The sequence below is a fragment of the Mustelus asterias genome, chromosome 6 (assembly GCF_964213995.1).
Source record: "Mustelus asterias chromosome 6, sMusAst1.hap1.1, whole genome shotgun sequence".
NCBI classification, from domain to species: domain Eukaryota; kingdom Metazoa; phylum Chordata; class Chondrichthyes; order Carcharhiniformes; family Triakidae; genus Mustelus; species Mustelus asterias.
In genome coordinates, this window is record NC_135806.1 from 2,894,062 (window position 1) to 2,916,499 (window position 22,438).

The 22,438-nt window shown below is 41.2% G+C and overlaps 3 protein-coding genes across 5 annotated transcripts in view; 1 reads left to right on the forward strand and 2 right to left on the reverse strand.

Moving 5' to 3' along the window:
- Window positions 1–10,073, reverse strand: part of tek (TEK tyrosine kinase, endothelial) — an 80,469-nt gene extending 70,396 nt beyond the window's left edge. For both annotated transcript variants that reach the window (XM_078213915.1, XM_078213913.1), the window contains exon 1: window positions 9,724–10,073. In XM_078213915.1, the coding sequence (XP_078070041.1) occupies window positions 9,724–9,775 (52 nt within the window). In that variant the 5' untranslated portion in view covers window positions 9,776–10,073. The remainder of the gene's footprint in view (window positions 1–9,723) is intronic.
- Window positions 1–22,438, forward strand: part of LOC144494710 (leucine-rich repeat-containing protein 19-like) — a 119,872-nt gene that overhangs the window by 22,795 nt on the left and 74,639 nt on the right. The gene's annotated exons all lie outside the window — the stretch shown is intronic.
- ift74 (intraflagellar transport 74) overlaps window positions 11,810–22,438 on the reverse strand; it is a 91,892-nt gene continuing 81,263 nt past the window's right edge. Inside the window, exons 18-19 of the mRNA XM_078213916.1 lie at window positions 15,996–16,056; window positions 11,810–12,876 (exon numbers count right to left, since the gene is read on the reverse strand). Of these exons, the coding sequence (XP_078070042.1) occupies window positions 12,761–12,876; window positions 15,996–16,056 (177 nt within the window). The 3' untranslated portion in view covers window positions 11,810–12,760. The remainder of the gene's footprint in view (window positions 12,877–15,995; window positions 16,057–22,438) is intronic.

Here is a 22,438-nt window from a genome sequence, read left to right on the forward strand (position 1 = left end):
ATGTTGGCAACGCAGGTGGATAAGTTAGTCAAGAAGGCATATGGCATGCTTGCCTTCATTGGTCAGGGTATTGAGTATAAAAATTGGCAGGCCATGCTGCAGCTTTACAGAACCTTAGTTAGGCCTCATTTAGAATATTGTGTACAATTCTGGTCACCACACTACCAGAAAGATGTGGATGCTTTGGAGAGGGTACAGAAGAGGTTTACCAGGATGTTGCCCAGTCTGGAGGGTATTAGCTATGAGGAGAGGTTGGATAAATTTGGTTTGTTCTCACTAGAATGGCAGAGGTTGAGGGGGTGACCCCTGATAGAGGTTTACAAGATTATGAGTGGCATGGACAGAGTGGATAGTCAGAAGCTCTTTCCAGGGGTAGAAAAGTCAAGTACCAGGGTCATAGGTTTAAGGTGCGTGGGGAAAAGTTTAGAGGAGATGTGCGAGGCAAGCTTTTCACACAGAAGGTGATGAATGTCTGGAACACGTTGCCCGTGGAGGTGGTGGGAGCAGGTACGATAGCAGCATTTAAGGGGCAACTAGACGAATACATGAATAGGATGGGAATGGAAGGATACAGACTCCGTAAGTGCATACAGTTTTAGTTTAGGCAGACATCATGGTCGGCACAGGCTTGGAGGGCCGAAGGGCCTGTTCCTGTGCTGTACTTTTCTTTGTTCTTTATCTTCTAAAGAAAATCCTTCAAATTTGAATATGAATAACTCTTCCACCAACTTCCTGTTCCATAGTCTGACAATGTGCTCACTGAACTATTGTTACCACAGATTGGTTTTGAAATTAGCCCCTTCAAGTGTTTGTGTCTTCTTTAATTCTGGATGAGGTGAAACACAAGGTCTAACTCATTTAGGAGCATAAAAAGAGCAATGCTCTCCACTCTCAATATTTTCCTTTCCAGTGAGAAAACACTCAATTTGCATGATCACTCCTCATGATCCAATCATTTAAATACAGGTAACAATAAACAGACAAATAAAAGCAAAATATTGCAATGGAAATCCAAAAGGTAAAACACAGTTGATACACAGCAATTGTATTTTTCTTTCTACAGATGCTGCCAGACCTGCTGGGTTTATCCAGCACTTTGTCTTTGTACAATAAACAGACATCACCTTGATGCTCCAAGTAAGGAGAGTATCACCTGTGTCATAGGAGGTTTTCACAGTAACTTCATTGTCAATGTAAGCCTACTTGTGACACTAATAAATAAACATTAAATAAACTCAGATGACGGGCAGCACGGTGGCATAGTGGTTAGCACTGCTGCCTCACAGCGCTAGGGACCCGGGTTCGATTCCTGGCTTGGGTCATTGTCTGTCTGGAGTTTGCACGTTCTCCCCGTGTCTGCATGGGTTTCCTCCAGGTGCTCCGGTTTCCTCCCACACTCCAAAGATGTGCGGATTAGGTTGATTGGCCATGCTAAATTGCCCCTTAGTGTCAGGGAACTGTAGATAGGGCAAAAGCATGGGGTTATAGGCATAGGACCTGGGTGGAATTGTGGTCGGTGCAGACTTGATGGGCTGAATGGTCTCCTTCTGCACCGTAGGATTCTATGATCTGCAATCAATTCCAGCATTGTACATCTTTATTTAATGCTGATAAAATGACACTTGAACGGGTTGACAATGTTCCATTTGCTGGGGTCCGTGGTTTCGAAACCAGTTCTGTAACATCTGGCTAACAATGTCATCTTTCAAACCACATGTTCTTGACTCTGCCATTTATAAGGTTTCCAATCATGAAAAGTGAATTCTAAAATTGGTTTACATCCAGTAAAACCCGGAAAACGTCAACGTTAGAACATACAGCGGCTTTGCTTTTTACTGGCAAGGAGCACTGCATTTTCACTCAGTATCGATGAGTAGCATCGATATTACAGAACCACAAAGCACAGGAAGAGGCCATTCAGACCGTGCCAGCACTGTGAAAGCTCTAACCAATGCCACCTCCTCCTCTTTCCCTAGAGTCCCGCAAGGTTTGCCCTTTTCAAATATTTTATCCAATTGTCTTTTTGAAAGTTGTAACTGAAACAAAAATAGAAAATGCTGGAAAATCTCAGCAGGTCTGACAACACCTGTGGAGAGAGAATAGAGCCAGCGTTTTGAGTCAGGATGACCCTTCAACATTGGTTCTACTCTCTTTCCACAGATGCTGTCAGACCTGCTGAGATTTTCCAGCATTTTTGTTTTTGTTTCAGATTCCAGCATCTGCAGTATTTTGCCTTATCTAACAATTGGATCTGCTTCCACCACCTTTTCAGGCAAAGAGCTCCAGATCACAACATGCTACACAAAAAAAAGACCCTCCACTTCTTTTATTTGCACCTTCTGATTACTGACCAGAGCTGGAACTTTCCAGCAGTTCACACCGGTGGGATCTTCTGGCCACACCGACTGCACACTCCTGCCACGGGTTTCACGGTGGTGAAGGGTTCATTCAACGGGAAACTCTGCCGAGAATAGTGGGACAAGAACATCCTGCCACTACCCAATGATGGCTTCCCACCACCACGAAACACGCTGCGGGGTCCTCAATAAATACCACCCCAGATCTTCCAATCAAACTGTTCAGAATTGTGAATACCTGTAGCAAACCTCCCCGTACTCTTTGCAACAAGGAGAACAATTGCAGCTTCTCCAGTCTCTGCACTCTGGGACATTCTGTCCATTAACTCCAGTCATATTATGCTTTCTGAGAAAGGGTGGGAGTTATGTATATCATTCGTCCTTTCTTTTTGCTTAGGAAATCTCTGCTCCAAGATAACAAGATGTGATTCAAATATACCAGAAACAGTAATAACACCTTTGCTGTAACACAAAGCTTTACTTATTTGTTGTGTCTAGATCCAGTTTTCGCAATGTCCCCCTGGCTGACCTCCCTCCTACAGACTAGAAACTTGAGTGAATCTGAAAGGCTTTTGCCTATCTCACCTGTTCATCCCCTGTGCTCCCAATTTTAAATTAGCTTCAGGTCCACCAACTGATTTTTAATTCTCATCTGGTTTTCAAATCTATCCATGACCTCACCCATCCTTCAATCCAAGAATCCTCTGAGATCTCGGTGTCCGGACTCACCTAATTCTGGCCTCTCCCTGATTCCATTTGCTCTGCCATTGATGGCCGTTTTTTCAGCTAACATCCTGAATGCCCTCCCAAAACCCCTCCACCTGTCCACCTTTCTCTTGTTCTTTGATGCTCCTTAAAACCAACCCCTCTGACCAAGCCTTCGGTCAACTAATACCCCTCTGGGTGGCTCAGTGTCAAATGATGTCCATGTGAACCCCAGATTTCAGTGGTGTACATGATATTTTTTTAAAAAAAAGATGGGCATTGTAGTATAAGGGTCAGGCACGTAAAAGGTTATGATGTGGAGATGCCGGCGGTGGCCTGGGCTGGCCACAGTAAGAAGTCTCACAACACCAGGTTGAAGTCCAACAGGTTTATTTGGAATCACGAGCTTTCAGAGCACTGACTCACCCGATGAAGGAACAGCGCTCCGAAAGCTCGTGATTCCAAATAAACCTGTTGGACTTTAACCTGGTGTTGTGAGACTTCTTCATGTATAAGGTTAACGTGGGACTGAGTACAGTACCACGCACACAGTGATGCCAGAGAACATGTAACCTGCACCTAAGGGTGGACAGAGCAGTATGTACAAGCAAGCTTGGAGACAGCTTTAGTCTTGAACCCATCACTATATATTTATATGTATATAATATATATTTATACATACATATATACACATACACAGACAGTTCTTGCAGTTCTTAAAATATACAAATAACTTCCTTAAGACAATGAAGACTTCATTATCATTATGACCCGTTCAAAACAGGTGACTCTCTCTCTCTGGGAAGATCTCTCTCTCCAGAGGTGTTCAAAAAGCTCTAGGACTATTAACGAGTATAAGCACATCAGCCTGTGTTGTTTGCTAACTGATTTTGAAGAGGGGCTTTAAGTCTGTAAGAAGAATATTGCTCGAATTGGAACTCATAGGAATAGGTTAGCAGTTAAGAATTGTATCTTGTCATAAGACCATAAGATATAGGAGCAGAATTAGGCTACTCGGCCCATCAAGTCTGCTCTGCTATTCAATCATGGCTGATATGATTCTCATCCCCATTCTCCTGCCTTCTCCCTGTAACTCTTGATTCCCTTATTGATCAAGAACCTATCTATCTCTGCCTTAAAGACACTCAATGACCTGGCCTCCACAGCCCTTTGTGGCAATGAGGTCCACAAATTCACCACCCTCTGGCTGAAGAAATTCCCCCTCATCTCAGTTTTAAAGGAGCGTCCCTTCATTCTGAGGTTGTGCCTTCGAGTTTTAGTCTAGTGGAACCATCCTCTCCACGTCCACTCTATCTAGGCCTCTTAGTATTCTGTAAGTTTCAATTAGATTCCCCCTCATCTTTCTAAACTCCATTGAGTATAGACCCAGACTCCTCAACCGCTCCTCATTTGACAAACCCTTGTTTAAATATTGTTCAATTGAAGGTTAAGCTAATTCATTTGTTATAATTAAACCGTGTTGTTAAATAAAATTTGTTTTGATAAAAGCTTCCCAGTGTGTCAATAGAATTGTGCCTGGAGTGAAACATTTTATCCTCACACTAATGTCAAAATAGTAAATTGTTCGGGTCTAGTCTGGCTTCATAATATACCTTAGGGTTTCTGATCTCATGCCCTAACACTACTGATCCAACTGCCTACAACAGGTATGTGGAACAGAAAAATAGAATTTAGGAGCAGAAGTAGGCCATTCGGCCCTTCAAGCCTGCTCTGCCATTCAATATGATCATGGCTGATCCTCTATCTCAACGCCATACTCTCACACTCTCCCCATACCCCTTGATGCCTTTAGAGTCTAGAAATCTTTCTCTCTCCTGAAATATATTCAGTGACTTGGCCTTTGCAGCTTTCTGTAATATTGAATTCCACAGATTCACCACCCTCTGAATGAAAGTATTCCTCCTCATCTCAGTCCTAAATGGCCTACACTGTACCCTGAGACTGTGACCCCATGTTTTGGACCCCCCTGCCAAGGGAAACAACATCCCTGCATCCAGTCTGTCCAGTCCCATCAGAATTTTATACATTTTCTTCATAGAACAAATCTTGTTGGAAAATAAATGTTCAGAATCTACAGAATTGGAAAAATAAGTTGTGAATGAAAATGTCAATAATAACAAGCTGTGGAAAGGTATCTTACAGCATAATAAACTTATTTAGACAAATTTCCCTGATAAATATGGATACAGGAATCTAAAGTGGGTAACATTGACAAGGTTGTATGTGTAGATGTATGCTTTATTATAACACAATTCTATTGTAACTAACTAGCCAGAACATTTTAGTATATTTTGGGGATTTGACTCCATTGTCACATCATCAATGGTTAATCTCAAATCAAGTGTTTAAAGAGGTGATGTTGTAAAGTTTAATAAGCCAGCTATTGAAACTTGGCATATAGAACCCATTGAGAAGCTTTGCTTTGTGCTACACTGATTTGATCATCTCTATCTCGACTTGCAACGTTCAATCATGCTCCGAACTAGATATTCCATTGAGTTTAGAAGATTTAATTGAGGTGTTTAAGACATTTCAAGGGTTTGATAGAGTTTATTGAAATAAACTATATTTTCTCATGAGGGAGGGGAGGAGAGTTGGGGGGGGGGGAGGGGAGGAGAGTTGAGGGGGAGAGGGGAGATGGGGAGAGGGGAGAGGGGAGATGGGGGGGGGGGGGGTGGTGGTGTGGAGATCAAGGGGGGAGGAGAGATTGAGGGGGCAGATTGGTCACAGAGGAGAATCCACAACAAAGACATATAAAAGAGCCAAGCCGTTCAAAGGGGATTTCAGGAATCACTTTTTTCGCACGAAGGGTAATGAAAATCTGGAACACTCACACCCAGCCACACCAATGCTCCCCCCACTCCCCCCAAAAAATGCAATTGAGGCTGGGGAAGTCAACTGAAAATTTTGAAACTGAGGTTGTTGGATTTTTGATCTGTAAGACTATTATGAAATACAGAATTAAAGCACAGGTTCAAGGGGCTAAGTGACATCAACGTTCCTCTTCTACCTCTGAGCTGGGAGACCACCCTGCTGTAGCGAACACAAAAGGGCGTACCCTAGGATGATACACCAAACGTAGTGAAACAACACTGGGCTATCTACAACAAGTGCTCACACTTATAAACAGAATGTTCCAATGCTTTATAGACACATTATGGAACAAAATTTAATCGTGATTCACAGAAGAAAATATTCGATCAAGTGATTAAAACTTTTGGTCCAAGAGATAGGATTTCTTAAAGGAAGAAGGAGAGATCGTAGAATGGTGAAGACAGAGTGGAGAAGATTCTAGAGTTTATGAAAGTGGCACGATGGCACAGTGGTTAGCACTGTTGCCTCACAGCACGGGTTCGATTCTGGCCTTTGGTGTGGAGTTTCCCATTCTCCCCAAGTCTGTGTGGGTTTCCTCCAGGTGCTCCGGTTTCCTCCCATAGTCCAAAGGTGTGCAAGTTAGGTGGATTGGCCATGCTAAATCGCCCCTTGATGTCCAAAGATGTGTAGGTTAGGTGGATTGGCCATCATAAATGTGTAGAGTTATGTGGATAAGGGGGCGGTTGGGTCAGTGGTTTGCTCTTTCGGAGGGTCTGTGCCAAATGGCCTCCTCTGCACCATTGGGTCTGTATAAAAAAAAACTAGGAAGGTAAGGGCTTTGTCAGTGTTGGAGCGATTAAAATTCGAAATGTTCAGGATGCCAGAATTGGTGGAGTGCAGATGCCTGGGAATGGGGTGGGAGAGGTGTTGTGGGGCTGAAGGAGATATCACAGACAGGGAGAGAGGAGGCCATGGAGGGACTTGAAACAAGAATCAGGAATTTAAACACCAGTCGCTGCTTGACTGGAACCCGAGCAGATCAGTAAGCTCAGGGAAGATGGATGAGGGGATATTGGTTCAAGTTAGGGCATGGACAGTAGAGTTTTGAATGATCTCAAGTTCTCAGATATGGGCAACTGGCCAGGGGTGTGTTAGAATAATCAAAACTAGAGGTAACAAAGGAACAGATGAAGGTTCCAGCAGGAAATAAGCTGAGGGATGGGCTAAATTGGACAATGTTAATGAGGCGGATATTAGCAGTTTTAGTGATGGATGTGTGGTAGGAAGCTCACCTCAGGGTCAAATATAAAATCAAGCATGCAAATAATCTGGTTATTGTCAGATAGTTTTTAGGAAATGTCAAGGACCAAAGACAATGGCTTAAACATAGTAAACAACAAATGCAGGAGGTTATAGACAGAGCTATGCAGCCCCACAATCAGTGGATTCGATCAAAGCTCTGTCACCCTTCAACATTCCACTGAGAATAATTAGGCAACTAAATAGAGAAGCAGACTTCAAAAACATCCCCATCCTCAACATAGTGGAGAGCAGAAACCAAGGGCAAGGTTAAAGGAGTTATAAGTGTCTTCATCTAATGAATGATTACAATTGACCTCCCCCTGAAAACCACACTATCACTGATGGTGACACTCAGTCTATTCAGTTTGCTCCAGATATTATTATGAAGGGGTCGAGAGCACTAGATGCAGCAAAGCCAATGGACATTGACAATGATCTGGCTTTGGTTAATAAGCCCTGCAGTGCGAAACTAGTCACGCTGTCGCAGTCAAACTATCCTAGTGCAGTTACAACACCAGCATCTATCCATTAATGTCAAAAATTGCTCTGGAATATCTTATCCACAAAAGGCAGGACAAACCTAATGGGACTGATTCCTGTCCAATCAACCGTCTTCAAGATGATAGGATACATCAACACTAGCATCATGGGACATATACTCATCAGTTGTTAGCATTTTGATGCTCAGTTTATAACCTGTCAGTCTTTTTACATTTATGAGCTGGACCTGGATGCAAAGCTCAACAAGAAGTCTCACAACACCAGGTTAAAGTCCAACAGGTTTATTTGGTAGCAAATACCATAAGCTTTCGGAGCACTGCTCCTTCGTCAGATGGAGTGGAAATGTGCTCTCAAACAGTGCAATTGAGAGCACATTTCCACTCCATCTGACGAAGGAGCAGTGCTCCGAAAGCTTATGGTATTTGCTACCAAATAAACCTGTTGGATTTTAACCTGGTGTTGTGAGACTTCTTACTGTGTTCACCCCAGTCCAACGCCCGGCATCTCCACATCATGCAAAGCTCAATGTCAGAGGGAAGCTGCTCTCAATATTAAAGAAACATCCAACCATGGCAAAGAACCTGAGATTGATTGAAGCCAAGGGATAAAGACGCCAATGGTTGGCATCATGTGAAATAAAGCACAATGGTTATGGTTGTTAGAAACTGGTCAGTACAGCACCAGGCCCAACATCCATTCCTCTGTGCACTCGTCAATGGAATGCATTGTAACCAACGGTGACAGCCCCTCTCAGTCTCTGACCGCCAGCACCAGGAAGAACAAGATTAGCAAGATTATGGGAAGACCATCACTTCCACATTCACCTCCAAATCAGTCACCATTCTATCTTAGACATTTGATGTTCCTCCAGTATTGCTGGAATGTTCTCTTGGAACTGCCTACCTAACATCATTGTCAGCATCTTGTCAGAATGTGAACCAAGCAGAATACAATCTCAGGACAATTATAGATGAGTCATTAAAAACGTCAGCATCACCCACGTTCTGGAAACAGCTTTTTGTTTAAAACCAGGTTGCGGGGCTAAGCAACTTCTAAAGTGGGGACTGAAATAAACACCAGAGAGTGGAAGAAAAACACCTGCATTTATATAGCACCTTTCACATCTTTGGGATGGCCCAAAGCGCTTCAAAACCAATGAGGTACTTTTAAAGAATAGTCATTGTGCTGGACCTGATCAGAGAGGGCATTCACAAATAGAATTGTCCTGTCTAAAAAATATCCTTCTCAGAGGCAGAGGTGCCAGGGATGTAATGGTCACTTGTAGGGAGCGTAAACTACAGTTCAAGAAACAGCCTCAATGGGAGGCGCATGCATTGTTTAAACTCCTCTTGTATGGTGTAATGGAGCGGCTATGTTTATGGTAACAGGCATGTTATGTTATAGGTAACCGATCTCTGACTTTTTGAAATATTGGCCCCAAGATAAATACAACTTATCTGATAGTTGGAGGGATTGGTAAGTGGCCTGTTAAAATTAATTTTGTAAACTAAAAGCCAGACTAAACCCGGAAAACAAACAGGAAAGCTCCCACCACCATTCGACTCCTGCCACTGGCTGAGAAATCCATTAAAAACATTATGACTGGAAAATACCCCCAGGCACCTTAATATTTTTCATCAATAAAGGTTTTAACTTACACAATTAGGCACCCATAATACCAACGTCTTTACTTTTATTTTGTAATGAATGCATCTCACTTCCCAATATAGCCAGGCATCCTGGAACTGGATTAAAAAACTACGGAGAGCAAATTATTTTGAACGCAGAGACTTTTAACAGAAACTTTTTTTAAAAATTAACCACTCCACTCTTAACAATAGTGATTGAAACGTTCGGCTGTCTGTTCTTCAAAAAATTAAAGTGCATTTCTTGAGATAATCACCCTTACGCAACTAAGCTTGAGAAAATCCGGATTCAGCTGAAACAAAAAAAATTAGCATTGAGGAGGGTTTAAAACATGCTTCTCAGGGCTCAATGTGCAGACGCTGTAAAGCAGTCTTACCTGATTTTGACAAATAGTAAAGGTGAATTATCAATATTCCCAATAAATCCATGTCCGCAGTTATCCAATCACGTTCACATCGCTGAGATCTTATTCCCTCTGTCCGTTATCTCAGAGTGCGAGCTATTGACACCGTCTCCTTACTCTGTGCGCTGCACAATCCGCAAATGGACAAGTTTAAAAGAGAGAAAAAAAATACTAATAAAGGACTCCAAGTTCGCTGGTCATTCCCAAATCCAGTTAGAATAAGGCGGATTCGAGGTTATTCAATGCCGGGGAGTCGGTGGCTGTTCCTTTTTCCTGTTTCCTGTGAGAATGCGAGAGGATTAGGCAGGAGTTACAGCTCACACAGACAAATACTCTGGGAGTCTTGTAACTATCAGCAGCGCCGCGGGAACCCCTATCAATAAAAATCGCAAATGCTGCTCTACCCAACTGTACATGTGGGGGGATTATTATTAAAGGAAGCTGAGATCATCCAGGTTTTATCAGGGGAGAGGTTCCTCCCTCACATTAAAATGAAAGAGACAAAGGAATTTAGTACAAATAATTAAAACCTAATTAAAACTCACAACGAAAACAATCAGCTTGAAAATACTATCAGCATTTTAAAAATACTTTCAGATATGTCTCTATCAGAAGAACTTTCCTGTCTTGGCTTTAGCTACAGTGCTTCAGGTCTGTCACATGCTGTGTCACTACTGCCTATAATTCTTTCCCCCTCCACCCATTTTCCTCGCCAAACTTTTACCATACAACAGTTTATGGAGTTAGAGAAATAAAGTACAGACTAGACCATATTATAAAGTATTGATAATTGCATTCAACAAATTGGATAGCATCCCAACAACATACCCAATGATTCACTGTGCTCAAGCGGTTAGGAGATGACTTCAATCATGTAATTATTGTCAGTGTACACACACAGTCCATTACAAGTTGCTGATGCAAGTGGGAGTGTAAAACTCTGATAACTATACCAACTGGCAACCTTATCTTCCCTGCAAAACAACATTTTCCTTGCAGATCTATATGCAGGAGTTGGAAACTACTAAAATAACTTGATGAAAAATCAGTTACGAATAAAATTGATAATATTCAACTTTCTCAAAGTAGTACAGAATTCTCTTATGACATAACTGCAATGAAAATGTTAAAAAGTTGATAGATTATTTTGCTCTGCATTCAAAACCAAGGAGTGTCAATCATTTTTGACTAAATAGCTCTCTTGTGTTTCATATCACCTGTAATATTTATTAATCCAGGAATCTGATTTTATTGTAAGTTTACTTTCTCTCCAGCTGAGTAGTTGGATGGTGCTGGCATCTTTCTGGGAGCCTTCACTACCTAAATAATAATACCGATTGTAGCAGTCTTTCGATTGGATGGGGAAGTTTATCGATAGAATTCAGTTAACCTCTCAAGAAACAATGTACAAAAATAACCTATAGTTCTGTAAGTATTACACTGCTGATTCAGCCCAACTAGATGGTCTGTAAGGTAATTAATTGGCCGAGGTCCACAAGGGATCAGAGATATCTATCCCATTAACTGCAAGTCATACAATGATTACCTTTTCAGATTGGAAGATACTGAGAATCTTGGCTCCCCAATCTCATTTTTGAAGAACCCTGGGAAGTGGAATGTGCATCTTTCCCACTTCCTTGCTGTATGATCTCATTTTCCTGAGCAGCCCAGTAGTGTTTTATGAAGATCACTGATATATTTGTGTTTGATCAGAGTGCATTACTTCACATCTCCCTTAACCCCTCTGCGGCCTTTAACACGATTGGCCACATCATCCTCCTCCAGCTCTTCTCTGTTGTGCACCTGAGTGATACCGCTCTCGAGTTGTTCTCTTACCTGTACGATGACAGGATCGCCAGTTCTTCCCCTTCTATGTTGTTAGCTCAGAGGCATCCTTCTCTCAATGTTATCCCCTTGCTCACATAATCTAGATATGCAGTCAGTTTCTACATGCTCACTAATGACATTCAACTTTACTTCCGCACCATTACTCATGAACTCTGGATAGCTGACACAATTTTTATATGTGGAAAAAGAAAAGAATGCGATTAAAGAACTTCAAAAATATACACAAATGCTCTAATTATTTTTATTGGACTGCTGAAAAGGCACAGAACACATTTAAACTATTGTTGTACAATAAAACAGCAAATTAGAGTAGATATCTCATCACTAAATTGCAGTGATGAATAAATTCAGAGATGATGAATACACGTACCTTTATTTTGATATATTTCAATTGGAAATGAAGTTAGCTGCTAAATAATGGAGACAGAATGCCATGTTACATTGCATGCAACAGAGTAATTGCTATTGCACAATCGAGCCTTTCTTTCAAATTCCTCAATATAAAGTTGTTACAGGAACATGGAAGTTGCAACACAAAAACAAATCACTTTGCCGAACCAAGTTGGCATCTACCCTCCATGAGAGCAAATAGTTCTTTGTGAAATACTTATTGCATGGTTCAACGTAACTGTGAGACAGTACACTGAGACCAGCTAATGGTTTCCTCTTATTGTACTGCTAACTTAACCATTTTATTCCTAAGTATTTCAACAATGTGAACCTGTCCAATTTAGTTTCATTCATAGAGAAAGGGCAATTGAATGGTCTTCTCTTTCCTAACACTGATCTGCATCTTACAGTCTCTGCATGCTATTTCCCCACATTCATAGGAATGTCTGGAGGAGTTTACAGAGTTAAGACTCAGTCCTACGTAAAACAAAATGCACTACAGCAATGTTTTTATTGGTTTTTTTTACAAAGAACTCATCAACTCTTTCTAAAACAGTCACTTGGTGTCTAGAACTCAAGTAGAATAAATACACTTGATAATAAGTCAGATAGCATTCAATAAAAATGGCAAATACAAAATTTGTGGGATGGAAAACGTTCACTCAACTATAAAGTACAAACTTATCCTCATGAAAATTTCTCTTCAGTTGAAAAAAGATTAAAACAATTAGTTTTTCAATCTCCTTCCAGATTATTCAGGAAAGAGTTTAGGTCAGTTTCTGGTGTTTTGAAGGGCCTCTTGAAGTATTTTGTTGAACTCAGCAAGTTGTTTGGCCACATTCTTCACAACTGGTTGGTAGTCACTTTCCATACCCTTTGTAGCAATGACTGTTGAACAGAGTTAAGGATATTGATAACAATCACAAGTGAAATCTGTTCTTTTAGATTCAATCTCCAAAGACAATTAAAAAGCTCAAAGCTCAGAACCTTGGGGCGAACATCAGTACTGCCAGCAATGCTGCAAAACAGGTACACACATGTACACGGTATATAATCATTAATAGTGTGTCAAGAAAATGTATTAATGTAGATGCTGCAAACAAAATACACCTTTAAATAGGTTTGCTTTAAAATATAATACATTATTTTAAAGTTCATAAGCTACATTACTTTGGCACAAATTATACACGAGCCATAATTATAATTTACTATATATAGAAGGGAGTTACAATTATAAGCCACCAATTCAATTAATATGTTCTGGTCACGCGGTCTATCTATAAATATAATAGAATCATATTAATTCAGGGCAAAGGAAGAGGCCATTTGATTTGACTGTGTCAGTCACAAAAGAGCCATTCAGCATTAACCCGCTTTCCAGATGTGTGTCCTCGGCCCTATAGGTTACAGCATTTCAAGTAGTTATCTAAGTATTTAAAAAATAAGATGAGGACTTCTGCCTCTCCTTGCCTTACAACTCGTGAGATCCAGGCCCACACCACCCTGTGGGTAAAAACATTCCTCCTCAACTCTCCTCAAACCCTTCTACCAATTACATTAAGTTCATGCCTTCCGGTTATCTGCTAAGGGAAACAAGTTCTTCCCAGCCACTCTGTCTTGGCCCCTCAATTTCAACCATCTCAATTAAACCTTACCTCAGACTCCTTTGTTCCAAAGAAAACAATTCCAGCTTTCCAATCTTTTCTCAAAGCTAAAATTATCCAGTCTTAGCAATTTTCTGGCAAATCTCCTCTGTACCCTCCCTATCATATTCTCCCTGTAATGTGCTGAACAGAACTGTATGTGGTACTCTTGCTGTGGTCTTTCTACACATCCAGCATAACCTCGCTGGCTATTAAAGTATCCATAATGTCTTTTTAACCACCTTATTCAATTATTTTCATGAATTTGACCACAGGACAGAGGAACAAAGGTAGGCCAGTCGGCCCATTGATTCTGCTCTGCCATTCAAGAGATCATGACTGATCTGAAATGATAATTCTCTCCGCCACTTTCCTGCCTTATCCCCATTACTCTCGATTCCTTTGCTGATTTGTGGACATGAACTCGAAGATTCCTCTACATGTCCAAGAATCCCACCATTTATTGTCTATTCCCTAGCCTTGTCTGCCTTTCCCAAATGCATTATTTCACACTTCTCTTCACTGCATTTGCCACTTTTCTGTCCACTTGATCAGTCTATTGACATCTTTGTGTAGTCTACAGCTTTCTGACTCACCAATCACATGACTGATTTTTGACTCAATAATGCAAGATTAATCTTCACTTTTTGATTGATCCTCATTATTAGAAACATTTAATGGGCTGGTAAATGTTTCAGATTGACTTGCAAACAGAGTAAACTCCAAGGATGTAAAAACATGTCCAGTAAACAAGAAAAATAAAGACTTGGAAGCAATCAATAAAATGATAAATCTGGAACATTAGGTGACTGAGTAAACAATCACAAGATTTATAAATTCAATGACAGATCATCAAACAGTTAAAACAGGGGTTTGTCAATGGCAGCAAAAATAGAGCATCAAGGGCAAGCTGGAAAATATGAATTATCATGCAACAAACTACTTTGACAGGGCAACCAGTAAAACTAATTGAAATGTCAAACAGCACAAATGTTACAAAATAGCTCCTTTGGCATTACTGCATGCGATAATCAAACAAATACCGACCACTTACAGAAATAAAAATAGCAATATGCAACATAAGAGCTGTGAACCTTGTGATTTGTGTTATATGTTTTTCAGTACATGTTTATGATAGAAATGTAATTTTCAGGGTTATAGAGCATCACTGGAAAACTGAAATAGTTACTGAAATCCCTAGCAGCAATTTGATTTGTTAGCTTTAGTGTGTTTGTTGTTTTCTAGTTGTCTGCTGTTTTAATGATTTCTGACTGTTCATTTATAGACTCATAGAATCCCTACAGTGCAGAAGGACGCCATTTGGCCATTGGGCCTGCACTCACAACAATCCCACCCAGGCCCTATCCCCATAACCCCACGTATTTACCCTGCTAATTGTCCTGACACTAAGGGACAATTTAGTATGGCCAATCAACCTAACCCGCACATCTTTGGAGTGTAGGAGGAAATCGGAGCACCTGGAGGAAACCCCACAGACATGGGGAGAACGTGCAAACTCTACACAGTGACCTGGGGTCAGAATTGAACCTGGGTCCCTGGCGCTGTGAGGCAGCAGTTTCCTCTTAGCTGTTAGTGGGATGCCAGCATGCCTTACCTTAACGGATGGTGGTTTGCAATATCTTGTTTGGTCAAGATATTTGAAACATTTTCCTGTGTGCTTTGGAGACTTTCAATGTGCAATGTTCAACAAAGTGTAATGAATACTTTCCCATATGTATGGTCATATTAGAGAACAATTGTGCAAATTTTGGCTAGCCACTGGGATTTAAGTAAAGAAGGATTTTTAGTGATATATTTGCTTAATAAAACTTCTCTGTTGAATGTGAAATACAAAACGGGACCAGATTGCTCCTGTGGGTCATCAGTCTATTCTTTTTGCTTTAGCAATCAGCTTCAAATACAGCTTGGCCTCTCTACTCAGGACTGATGAATGTTTCAAATGATTTCCCAATGTAGTAGCAATGAATACACCAGGGGAATTCAAAGTAAGGCTGTATTGTGTAACAACAACGTTAGGATCAGTGAAAGATTAATTATGTCAGAACAATGTCAGTTGTGGTTCAGTGGGTAGCACTCCCACCTCAGTGTCAGAAGGTTGTAGGTTTATATAATATTGGCTAACACTTCCAGCACAGCACTGAGGGAGTGCTGCACTGTCAGAGGTGCTTCCTTTTGCTTGAGACTTCAAATTGAGTTCCTGCTCATCACATCAGGTAGATGCTTTGATAGCATTCAAAGAGGACCAGGGCAGTCCTTACCGTGTCCTGGACAATACTTATCCTTCAACCTCAAATAAAAAAAACTTCTATAGTAAATTTGACTGACTAAAATGGTAAAGGATACATTCTTTCATAACAAAGTTGTTCTGCTCATGGTGTTGCCATTTGCGTTCCAGATTCATTAGCTGAAAAGTAAATATTAAAAGTTACCACGGTAGGTTCCAACATTTATGCACAATTTCAGAGCTCACATTTTAACTTTAATTTGCTGAAATCCAGCAGATCTTCTCTGACACCAGTTTGCACTCCATTTCCTCTGAAATGGGACATAGGAAGCAACAAAGGAGCAGGAGTAGGCCATTCTGCCCCTCGAGCCTGCTTCACCATTTGATTAGATCATTTCTGATCATTTACTGCAATTCCTTGCATTATCTCCATATCCCTTGATGTCACTAGTTTCCAGAAATCTATCGCTTTCTGTCTTGAACATGCTCAATGATTCAGCTGCTACAGCCCCCTGAGGGAGAGAATTCCAAAGATTCACCACCCTGAGTGAAGAGATTCCTCCTCATCTCAGTTTTAAATGGCCTGCCCCACATTCTGAGACTGTGTCCCCTGGTTTTAAACTCATGAGCCAGGGGAAAAAACTTATCTACATCCACCTTGCCATGAACCCGGAGGAACTTTGTAAGTTTCAATGAGGTCACCTCTCATTCTTCAGAGCTCTAAGGAATACAGATCCAGTCCACTCTGTGTTTCTGCATAAAACAATCCTGCAATTCCAGTGATTACTCTGGTGTACCCTCTATGGAAAATATATCCTTCCTTAAATGAGGAGACCAAAACTGTGCACAACATTCCAAGTGCAGTGTCACCAAGGCTCAATACAACTGCAGCAAGACATTTTTACTCCTATACTCAAATCCCCTTGCGATGGAAGGCCAACTTACCTTTGCCTTCTTAATTGCTTGCTGCACCTGCATGTTAACTCTTTGTGACACATGAACAAGGACAAAGTTTCTTTGGACACCTTTCACCATTTAAGAATCATTCTACCTTTCTGTTTTTTTCTATCACAGTGAATAACTTCACCCTTATTCACATTATACCCATCTGCCATGTTCTAGCCCATTCACTTAGCCTATCAAATTCCTCTTAAAGTTTTCTTGCATCCTCCTCACAGCTCACATTCCCACCCAGTTTGGTGTCAGCAGCAAATTTTGAAATATTACAATTGGTCCCCACATCCAAATCGTTTATATAGACTGTGAACAACTGTGGCCCCCGCACTGATCCTTGTGGTACTGCACTAGTGACAGTCTGCCACCCTGAGAATGATCCTTTTATTCCTACCTTCTGCTTTCTGTCCATTAACCAATTCTCAATCCACACTAATATATTTTCCTCAATCCCATGTGCTCTAATTTTATTTACCAACCTTTTGGTATGGAACCTTACAAAAAAAAACCTCCTGAAAATCCAAATACGCCATATCTGCTGGTTCTCCTTTATCAACACAAGTAACATTGTCAAAAAAGCTCCAACAATTTTGTCAAACATGATTTCCCTTTCGTAAATCAATGTCAACCCTGCTCAATTTCACCATTCTTTTCTAAATGCTCAGTTATCACATTCTTTCTTTATAATAGATTCTACCAATTTCCCTACTACTGTCAAACTGACAGAAATGTATTTCTCCATTCTCCCACTTCCTCCATTTAGTAGTGGGGTTACATTTACTACTTTCCAGTCTACAGGAACCATTCCAGAATCTATAAAATTTGGAAGAGAACCACTAATGTGTCCACTATCTCTGTAGCCACTTCTTTCAACACTCTGGGATGAGGTTCATTTGGTCCTGGGGATTTATCAACCTACAATCCAGTTAATTCTTCAAGCACAATCTCTTTACTAATATTAATTCTCCTTGTTCCTCAGTTTCAAAGTCCCATGGTCGGCTGGTATTTCGGGAAGATTTTCTGTATCTTCTTCCGTGAAGACTGACACAAAGTAATTGTTACTCCACCATTTTCCCTATTCTCCATCATAAATTCTCCTGTCGCCACCTGTGGGCCCATCTGTGTCCTGGCTAATCATTTCCTTTTCACATACCTAATGTATATTATGCCGGAGATGTAACACTGTCAACGAAACGGTTGGGCATATCTCTGGATATTGTCCATATGTTATAAAAACCAGGATTTACAGGCACAATAAAATTTTAGTTACTGAAGGACTTTGCTATAAAACATCATTTTAAAATTTTTCTGGAACCTCACATAAGTAGTACGAATAAGCATCTAATCAAGCCGGATATCTTAATTTGTAAAGAGAACAAGGTGGCGGTGATCGACCATACAGTTTGAGGATAAGAAGAATTCTCTGGAGAGAGAATTCTTATTTTGGGTCCACTGTTATTTGTCATTTATATTAATGATTTGGATGAGAATATATGAGGCATGGTTACTAAGTTTGCAGATGACACCAAGATTGGTGGCATAGTGAACAGTGAAGAAAGTTATCTCCGATTGCAACGGGATCTTGATCAATTGGCTAGGGCGGCACGGTAGCACAGTGGTTAGCACTGCTGCTTCACAGCTCCAGGGCCCTGGGTTCGATTCCCGGCTTGGGTCACTGTCAGTGTGGAGTTTGCACATTCTCCTCGTGTCTGCATGGGTTTCCTCCGGGTGCTCCGCTTTCCTCCCACAGTCCAAAGATGTGCGGGTTAGGTTGATTGGCCATGCTAAAATTGCCCCTTAGTGTCCTGAGAAGCGTAGGTTAGAGGGATTAGTGGGTAATATGTGTAGGGATATGGGAGTAGGGCCTGGGTGGGATTGTGGTCGGTGCAGACTTGATGGGCCGAATGGCCTGTTTCTGCACTGCAGGGTTTCTATGATTTCTATGAATTGGGCCAATGGGCTGACAAATGCGAGGTGATGCATTTTGGTAGATTGAACCAGGGCAGGACTTACTCAGTTAATGGTAGGGCATTGGGGAGAGTTACAGAACAAAGAGATCTAAGGGTACAGGTTCATAACTCCTTGAAAGTGGAGTCACAGGTGCGCAGAGTGGTGAAGAAGGCATTCGACATGCTTGGTTTCATCGGTCAGAACATTGAATACAAGAGTTGGAACGTCTTGTTGAAGTTGTACAACACATTGGTAAGGCCACACTTGGAATACTGTGTGCAATTCTGGTCACCCTATTATAGAAAGGATATTATTAAACTAGAAAGAGTGCAGAAAAGATTTACTAGGATGCTACCGGGACTTGATGGATTGAGTTATAAGGAGAGGCTGGATAGACTGGGACTTTTTTCTCTGGAGCGTAGGATGCTGAGGGGTGATCTTATAGAGGTCTATAAAATAATGAGGAGCATAGATAAGGTAGTCAATATCTTTTCCCAAAGGTAGGGGAGTCTAAAACTAGAGGGCATAGGTTTAAGGTGAGAGGGGAGAGATACAAAAGTGTCCAGAGGGGCAATTTTTTCACACAGAGGGTGGAGTGTCTGGAACAAGCTGCTAGAGGCAGTAGTAGAGGCGGGTACAATTTTATCTTTTAAAAAGCATTTAGATAGTTACATGGATAAGGTGGGTATAGAGGGATATGGGCCAAATGCGGGCAATTGGGATTAGCTTAGGGGTTTAAAAAAATATGGTGGCATGGACAAGTTGGGCCGAAGGGTCTGTTTCCATGCTGTAAACCACTATGACTCTATGAGAGCTTGGGAAGAAAGTATAACCATCCAATAAAATAAATCGTGGATTTGACTGGCTGTTCTGAGGTTAGATTCTTTGGATTTGTCATAGGTGCCTGAGGTAAATGGCATAAATAGAACAAACAGTTGATGAAGTTTCTTGACATTAAGAGGGTCTTGCTGAACAAACCACCCAGCTGGCCAGATTTGAGATATGATTATTTTAAAGAAGATGAATGAAGCTAAATTTGTGTTCCAGAATATTCCACTTTACATTTGTCAGAAGAGGCGACTACATCGAGTTTATGTGTAAGCAATATGGAGGACATTGAGCACCATCTTAAAAACTTTGTGGAGATATTCCTGGTTGAAGCTTTTGCAGTCCACCTTTATGTTACTCACTGGCTTGCATTCATTATTCTCTTTTCCTTTACTTAATCAGTTCCTCAGTCATCCTTTGCTGGGTTCTAAATTGCTCTCAAACCTCAGGTTTACCACCTTTTCTGAAATCCTTTTAAGCCACTACCATTGATTTAATGCAATCTTTAACCACTGTTGATTTTTTACCTTTCCCCTTGGGTGTTTGTGCCTTCAAAGAAACAAACAAAGAACAAAGAACAATACAGCACAGGAACAGGCCCTTTGGCCCTCCAAGCCCGTGCCGCTCCCTGGTCCAAACTAGACCATTCTTTTGTATCCCTCCATTCCCACTCCGTTCATATGGCTGTCTAGATAAGTCTTAAACGTTCCCAGTGTGTCCGCCTCCACCACCTTGCCTGGCAGCGCATTCCAGGCCCCCACCACCCTCTGTGTAAAATATGTCCTTCTGATATCTGTGTTAAACCTCCCCCCTTCACCTTGAACCTATGACCCCTCGTGAACGTCACCACCGACCTGGGGAAAAGCTTCCCACCGTTCACCCTATCTATACCTTTCATAATTTTATACACCTCTATTAGATCTCCCCTCATTCTCTGTCTTTCCAGGGAGAACAACCCCAGTTTACCCAATCTCTCCTCATAACTAAGCCCCTCCATACCAGGCAACATCCTGGTAAACCTTCTCTGTACTCTCTCCAAAGCCTCCACGTCCTTCTGGTAGTGTGGCGACCAGAACTGGACGCAGTATTCCGCGGCCGAACCAACGTTCTAAACATCTGCAGCATCAGACCCCAACTTTTATACTCTATGCCCCGTCCTATAAAGGCAAGCATGCCATATGCCTTCTTCACCACCTTCTCCACCTGTGACGTCACCTTCAAGGATCTGTGGACTTGCACACCCAGGTCCCTCTGCGTACCTACACCCTTTATGGTTCTGCCATTTATCGTATAGCTCCTCCCTACATTATTTCTACCAAAATGCATCACTTCGCATTTATCAGGATTGAACTCCATCTGCCATTTCTTTGCCCAAATTTCCAGCCTATCTATATCCTTCTGTAGCTTCTGACAATGCTCCTCACTATCTGCAAGTCCTGCCAATTTTGTGTCGTCTGCAAACTTACTGATCATCCCAGTTACACCTTCTTCCAGATCGTTTATATAACCTTCGAGGAACATATATCTGTTGTTGAATGTGTAGTATTTATTTAATACTACCCACTGAATCATAGAGTCACTACAGTGTAGAAGGTGGCCATTTGGCGCATCGAGTCACTACTGACCACAATCCCACCCAGACTCTATCCTCATAGCCCCATATATTTAACCTGCTAATCCCCCTGACACTAAGGTTAATTTAGCATGGCCAATCAACCTAATCCGCACATCTTTGGACTGTGAGAGGAAACTGGAGCACCTGGAGGAAACACACTCAGACACGGGGAAAATGTGCAAACTCCACACAGATAGTGACCCGAGGCCGGAATTGAACCAGGGTCCCTGGTGCTATGAGGCTGCAATGTTAACCACTGTGCCACCGTGCCGCCCACTGCCTGTCTGTCAAATCTTTAGTTTATTTTCCCGATCCATCATAGCCAATGTGCCTCTCGTACCTTCATAGTTTTCTGCCTTCAGATTTAAGACACTATTTTCAGAATGAACTAAATCACATTCAAACTTAATGCAATGCTCTATCATATTATGGTCACTATTTCCCCAAAGGCTCCTTCAGAGCAGGGTTATTAATTAGCCTTTTCACATTACACAACATTAAATCCAAAATAGCCCAATCCCTAGTCAGTTCCTCAACACATGGCTCCAGAAACCCATGGTGTACACACTCCAGAAATTCATTCTCCACAGTATTAGTGCTGATTTGGTTAACCCAGTCGATGTGTAAATGGAAGTCGTCTATTACTTTCGTATTACCTATGTTACATCTCATTTCTTGATTCGTACTGTGCCCAGTATTAACACTACAGTTTGGTGATCTATAAACAATGCCCACCATTGCCCTTTGCTGTTTCTTAGCTCCGCCCAATTTATTGTATCTGATTTACATCTCAATCTTTCGATCTATGATCCTCTCTTACTGCTAATGCCCTGCAGTCAAGGGAGCAAATCCTTCCCATTATACATATTGTAATTCTATTTGTTTGGAAAAAACATTTTTGTTCCTCAATAATTAAAATGATTCTATTATAGTTCACATCCATATCCAAATGGAATACCAGCTTGTTTACATTCACTAAACAAAATATCATCTTGTGGTACAGGGAATGCAGTTGCTTTCGGCTCCTGGTAAAATTCTCTACCATATTGTATGCTTTACTCAAGGAGTAAGAAGGAGCCTTTCATCTTGTTAAGCATCGGAATTTGGAAAAAAACAATGTCACTTTTGTTAACTATAGCATATAATTTTCCAAACCTCATTAAACATGAAACTTGTTGAATATACAGCACTGATTCAACGAGGAACTGATGTCAC